The sequence below is a fragment of the Poecilia reticulata genome, linkage group LG5 (assembly GCF_000633615.1).
Source record: "Poecilia reticulata strain Guanapo linkage group LG5, Guppy_female_1.0+MT, whole genome shotgun sequence".
NCBI lineage: Eukaryota > Metazoa > Chordata > Actinopteri > Cyprinodontiformes > Poeciliidae > Poecilia > Poecilia reticulata.
Window position 1 is genome coordinate 26,859,253 of NC_024335.1, and position 6,612 is coordinate 26,865,864.

Sequence of the window (6,612 nt, forward strand, 5' to 3'; positions counted from 1 at the left end):
CCCACAGATGAATCCTTCGTCCTGTGGTCCAAAAAGACCTCTCGGCAGCCTGAAGAAACAGCAGTTCACGAACGATGCAGTTGTGTGGTTTCCATGTGCTCTCCACGTGCTCCACCAGGCCCTCAGTTCCCACGTTGCCAGAGGTACTCTGAGCGACACRGGCGCTCAGAGTGACTATCTGGAGTCCGAGTCCTAGTTTCCCACGTAGCCAGAGGTACTCCGAGTGACGCGGGCACTCAGAGTGACTATCTGGAGTCCGTCTCTCGTTATCCTGTCCGGTAACGATCTTCTGTAGCCCTTTAAGTTTCACTCTAACTGCGAAACAGCAGCTTACAGCAGTCCATATTAGCGAACAGCTAGGTTAGCTTCGCTCTAGCTCTCGAGTACATACAGCGACAAAGAAAACACAGTCCAACAGCTTCTCATTGAAACTCTGTGTCCTGCTAACTTGCATACTGTATATTTTAACTTCTCCTGACGACAAGTTTGTGGTTACTCACATTGAAACCAGCTAACTGTTCCTTCTCCGCTATCTCCTCTCATGCCGAACCAAACTCTCACGCTCAACCCAACTCTTCTTCTCTTGTTCTTTTTTTTTCTTTTTTTCTCCCTCACACCTGTGCTACCTTCACAGACCGTACTCCCGTAGGAAAATACAATTTTCGCTGGCAATTCCCCACAAAGTAAAGATAACTTATTTTAAACAATGTAAACACATTATGAATAACTTTATATGAACTTTAAAATGTTAATTGAAATAAAAGGATAGAATAAATGAACTTATTCTTACTATTTATTATCTTAAACTTCTCATGTCTTTACTATACGGGTTACATATGTATTGATACTATCATTGAAAATAGTAAAACTAACAATCCCAACAACATAGACCATTTCAAACATCCTTAATTTGGATTTCTTGTGACATCAAAATTTTTCCCATATTATAAATGATAAACAATACGTTACATGTCCACATCTACTCACGCTACAGTTTTTGCTTCAACAACACGCACATTTGTAGAATTTTTTGTGTCAGTAAGATATTCTGTTTTTGTCTTGTTTTTTTTAAGTGAAGCCATTTTATCTTGCTAACATTTCTTTTTCCTTTTCTTCTTAGGTCTGAACTCAAAAGGATGTGTGGCTACAATTCCAGTGAAGACGTACTGTTTTATCCCCTTTAGACTTCATTTATTAATCCATCTACTGATGCTATTATACTGAAAATAAACGCAGTGCATATTTTTCCTCCTACATGTGACATTTGTCGAATAAACGGCGGCATCTGTAACATTTTTCAGCCTGTGGTTTCCAAGGAACAGGAGCAGAGTGATGGAACCTTGGTGAAAGGTTGTCAAATGCCCACAAAGTGCTTCTCTCAGACAACGGCACAAAACATCTCCTGCTGGGCTGCAACACTGCACAATGCATAAATTTGTCAAAGCTGAAAAGTGGACTCTCTCTCCTTTCACTGACAAATGAATTTGAGCACAGCTTCATGTCCCTTTTTTATTTCTGTGTGTGCTTATTTTGCATTAATGTTAAAGTCCAGTTTCAGCTTGTTTTGATGTGAAACCTCTTACCTTGGTGCACAAATTTCTCTGTCAACCATCAGGTTTGAAAGAAAAGCGTCCCGTCGTCCTCTTCGCTTTGTTTCCTGAGAACAAGCAGTTGAGCCTTGACTTTTTTACTTCAGTATGAAAGAAAAATCTTTGAAGAAATTGTAAATATTTGTTACCATGTCTGTAGCCAGCCTGAGCTAATGAAAATACACTTTTATGATACAGGTTAGAAATCTCCCAAGATAAGAAGACATCTGGCTTTTTAACCTGTATCTGTTGCAGGCTAGAGTAGATCAACAGTAAGCATCATTAGTTTGGCAGCTTGAAACAGAAGTTCTCAAAATGTTCAGCTTCCAACCTAAAGGATAATAACTGCACAGAGCTGAGAATCCATCTACTGCAGGTTGAATACAAACAAGCTTATTTCACTTGGTCAGCTTATTATTTTTTGTCACATTGTGCTGTTAGTTTTCCATGACCCAGAGTTGCTGTTGACACCAAACTTAAACTATGCTGGGAAGTGACTTGCAACATTTCAGTTGAAGTTGATGGCTGTAGCTAAATATCTAGATTCTTGAGTAAACCCAAACTGTTGTAAAATATTATAAATACAGAGCGACTACTTTTCCGTCTCCTCCCTCCTCCTTTGAAAAACAATGACAGAACATGTCTTTGACATCATGACATGTAAATGTACCTTTTAAATCATAGCCTAAAAGCTCAAAATTTCCTTTGGTCAACGTGTTGCACAATATGGGAGTGTCCACAGCTAGGAACTGTTTCCATAGGAAACCCAGCGCACGTGCTCTCCTTTTCCAAGGTGTCTGATCTATTTATTGGTGCAGAGACTGAAAAATATGAATTTCAGCTGCTGAATGAGAGCAGCAGTGAGTGGCTCAAGCAAAGAGCTAAAACTTAACACGGCATACTTTAGACTTAAATTCTCTCCAGCCATCTTGCAGTTGAGCAGGGGTGTCCAAAGTTGGTCCTCGAGGGCCAGAATCCTGCATGTTTTAGTTCTCTCCCTGGTCTAACGCACCTGGATCAGATGATGGCTCTTTAGAAGGCCTAAGAGGAACATTGACAAGCTGAAAAAGTTGTTACTATCACCAGGCAGGGATCTGAAACGTGCAGGACGCCGGCCCTCAAGGACCGACTTTGGACACTCCTGCAGTTGAGGGTGTACCCAGGGCTTTAACCAGGTGTGAGGGGATTTTATGTGACTTAGCCTGAGACGGTTCAGATTCTATTGTTTTGCTAAATCTGGCAGTTTTTACCTCCTGTCTTCTGAATCTGAGAGATGATATGCAACACTTTTTTTCTACATTTGATAATTGAGACAAAATCAATGAATGCATCTCACCCAGTAGCTTTGTTCCAGCTCAGCCCTGCTGTTGCTATTGGCGCTTTATTGGGGCGATCGGTTCCTGCTAACGCAGCTTGGTGGCAGAATGGGAGCAGATCCATCGTTAAAGTAATTAATAACAGGTTTGCTGTTCCCTCTCCAATTAGTGAAAGTCTCTGATGTGAGTAGAGCTGCTCAGTAACGACAAGCTCAAACTTATGAGCATAATTATATTAGACCAGCTAATGGCTAATGTTGGCCCAAGCAGCGGTGTTTAGTTAGAGACGAGCCAGTTAGGAGTTGGCACATTTCTTCTGTTTAATTCATTCATCTAATGCTTGTGTAAGCTATAAAACATGTTTTTTACCAAAGTTCATTCAGTTGCTGTAGATTATTGTTCGTCTATGTTGAAGCCTGCTGCCAGCTGAAGTGCATATCTTCATCCTATCAATGGCACCGCTCAGTTCCTCAAAGCAGACAAAGGCCAAGCTGCTTCTTTTTTTCCTCTTGATGTTATGCAAGAAAACACGGAGTGACCTTGTGATGCTTTAACACGTGTGCAGACACTCTAAGTTGCATTTTTAGCTGAGTTTCTGTCAGAAATCCATTAAATTGCTCTGCCTTAGCAAGTTCATATGCTGTTTATGTCAAATGTCGGAAAAGATTCACTTTAAACGATGATGCGGCAAAAAAACGTTTACTGGTACTGTGTATCAAACCGATGAAGTCGTCCTGCATCAAGACCATTGTGCTTATAATGCAAAGAGATGGATTTATAATGATGGGACAGAATGTCCCATCATTATAAATGGGAAAGGAATTTGTTGTATTTTAATTGTTTGCATTTTGTGATTTGTTTTTGTTATTTTGCGGGAAGAAAGGATGGGCTGAAGGAAAAAAAAAATCTGAAAACTTTAAGAAGTACCACAGAGTATTATGAAAGGTAAAGTTTCCGAAACCAGATTTCACATTAAGAGTCAAATACATTGGTGTGTGAAGCACTCTCCGTTCTGTAAAACAATCTGTTTTGCGGAAGTATTCATATCCTTCAGTTCGTCCAAAATTTGTCATGTGTGAAAGAGTAGCACAAAGTAGTGCAAGTGAGACAATATTAATATTAATCTGTTTTATACCGTAAAACAGATTAACAGCTCGTTCTTTTTTTACAGAATTGAATCTGAAAAGTGTGGTGTGCTTACAGAACCCTGGATCCATTATTAATAGGAACACCTTCCACTCACATACAGATGTTGGTCTTCCAGTCTGGCTGCTTACTTTCCCTTTTCCTTGTTCTTCCTTGTAGAAGCTGAAGCTCCAGATGGGAAGCAGAACATCTGCGAACATGAGTTTTTATTTTTGCTAGCTCTTTATGTCTCCACTATTAGAGTTGAAAATGCGACCCGGGGACATTTTGAGCCTCTGTTTTTATGCAACCTTCAGCCACCATTCAACTATAGCACAGCTCTGGTTTACTAATTCAAGTAGTTGAGTTAGTAGTCATATTTTGACTGATTTAAAGCATTTTAAAATTCCTAAAATTAATCATTTAAGGTGCGACACAAAGAATTAATCTTTTTTCAACCCTATTTGTATATTTGCTTTGATTAAATTTGATGTTGGATATGACCACAGTGACATTTACTGGGATGCAGACATGGAGGCAGACATTTATTGAGCTCGGCTAAATGAAACCATAATGGGCCGCAGCTGGGTTTTGTTGCTGAAAATACAAACACAAAATAAAACCTAGACAAAATGAATCAACCTGAAGAAATTATAATTGATTGATTGATTGATTGATTGAGGTCCAGTCTAAAGTCTCACAAAACAGCTGCATTCAGGTGGTTCTCAACTGTTAACAGAACTTTTATATACGAGTATCGGATGGCTGAATACACGGGCAATCCACACTTTTTAGGAAAAAAATAAATAATTCTCAGCACAATTTGCTGCTCACATAAAATTACAATATTAATTTTATTTTGTACAGTGCAGTACGTTGAAGCTTGTGGTCATACAGCATCAAAACATGAAAAAGTAGTTGGAAGTGAATATGTCTACAAATGCCTGATGAACTGTTCAGGTAGGAAGGTAAATTATGCTTTTATCCCTCAGTTTGCAAAAGTATAAGTTTTCAATTTAACAACATTGCAACCAAAAAAAAGCTGTTTTTCATCATTCTGCATCAAGCAGCAATTTTCAAACTGTTGCATATCTTTGATTGTGGTACATCAGACTTGTGACACATTTACATCCAGACAGAGTTTGCATCCTGAATATGAACCTCCTGTAGCTGCACATGGGACACGCATGAGGATGCAAACATTTCTTACTCTTTGCTGTTACGCTCCAGTAAATAATAGATTCTGTTATGGCGCAACAGCCAAAAACCGGAAATCTGAAGCTTTTTAGTACAGTAGAAAAAGATACTCAATTATATTAAATTCCTTCATAGACACAATAAATACCTTTTTAAAGTAGGTAAAATGTACAAGTTGGTTACAGGAACAGTGCTACTGCTGAACTCCAGTTTTAAATTTCCAATCATGTTGAAAATAACAGAAAAAGGCTGATTATAGCAATGAAATGTCATGAAAATGTCTTTCATATTTGACCTTTTTATTTAAACTTGTGTCTCTGTCGGTATTAACAGTATTTAATTTATTTATTAGGACTAAGTTGTCTTCAAATATAATTCATACAATTTTAATTGAACCGAAATTTAGGTAGAGTTAGGGTAAAATGCTCTCCGTGTTTGTGCACATTTAAAAAAAAGACATTTTTTACGAGGTTAAATAGGGCTTTCTTTATATTTGAAATAATACATATTTACTATTTTAAAATTGCCTTTTAAAATATTAAGATCTTCCTTTTAATTTTGTTATTGTATTTGTGTATTTATTTCTTTTAAAATAAGTATAAATTATTGTACTAGTGTTTTCATTGATTTTAAATGTATCAATAACTTATCGTTAAGCTCTGTTGCTGATTATTTAAGTGATGTAATACTATTGTATTACGCAGATATCTCTGTGAGATACTGAGAAATGATTCAATAAAGTTTCACATTGAAACTTTTTCATCGGTTTCTGTCTTGATTTGTTTTATGCCTCGTCTGACTCATACACCTCACCTTGAGACGGATTTTATTTTTATTTTTTAATTAGTCTGAGGAGATTTCTGCTGTAGCACAGAGAGAAGTAGCAAGGCGCTGCACATGTGCTGAGTAAGTATCCTGCAGGACTGCAGAGGAAAAACGATAGAGTGAAAGTTCCCTCGGGACAAACACAAAACAAAATATCATTCTGCAGCAGTTGCCTTGGCAAAGAGATTATCTTTTTATTCTGAAGGGCTTTCACAGCCTTCTGTTCAGCAGATGAATGCTTGTTGAGAGAAAAAACTTAACTGAATGCAAACTAGGCTGATTCTCATAAAGAAATGCATAATAACTTGAAGGTTAGATTAAATGTACCTTAATTTTAATGTACATTTATTGATAAAATGCTTGGGTCAATTATTTTCTTCAGGCTTATAGTTCACATTCTTCAAAGTATCTTTTTTTAAACGAACCCATTTTGTTTGGAATTTTAAATTCCAAACAAAAAGGGTTTTTAGCATTTTAAATTATGCTCAAATTTAAAATGTGTGTGTGCACATCTATATATACTGCTCAAAAAACACTTAAGTGTTCCCTTTATTTTTTGA

The 6,612-nt window shown here is 37.4% G+C and overlaps 1 protein-coding gene across 4 annotated transcripts in view; it reads left to right on the forward strand.

The window, feature by feature from the left end:
• cntn6 (contactin 6) overlaps window positions 1–1,254 on the forward strand; it is a 167,851-nt gene extending 166,597 nt beyond the window's left edge. For all 4 annotated transcript variants that reach the window (XM_017304949.1, XM_008410157.2, XM_017304950.1 and 1 more), the window contains one exon: window positions 1,121–1,254. In XM_017304949.1, the coding sequence (XP_017160438.1) occupies window positions 1,121–1,224 (104 nt within the window). In that variant the 3' untranslated portion in view covers window positions 1,225–1,254. The remainder of the gene's footprint in view (window positions 1–1,120) is intronic.
• The last annotated feature ends 5,358 nt before the right edge of the window (window positions 1,255–6,612 follow it).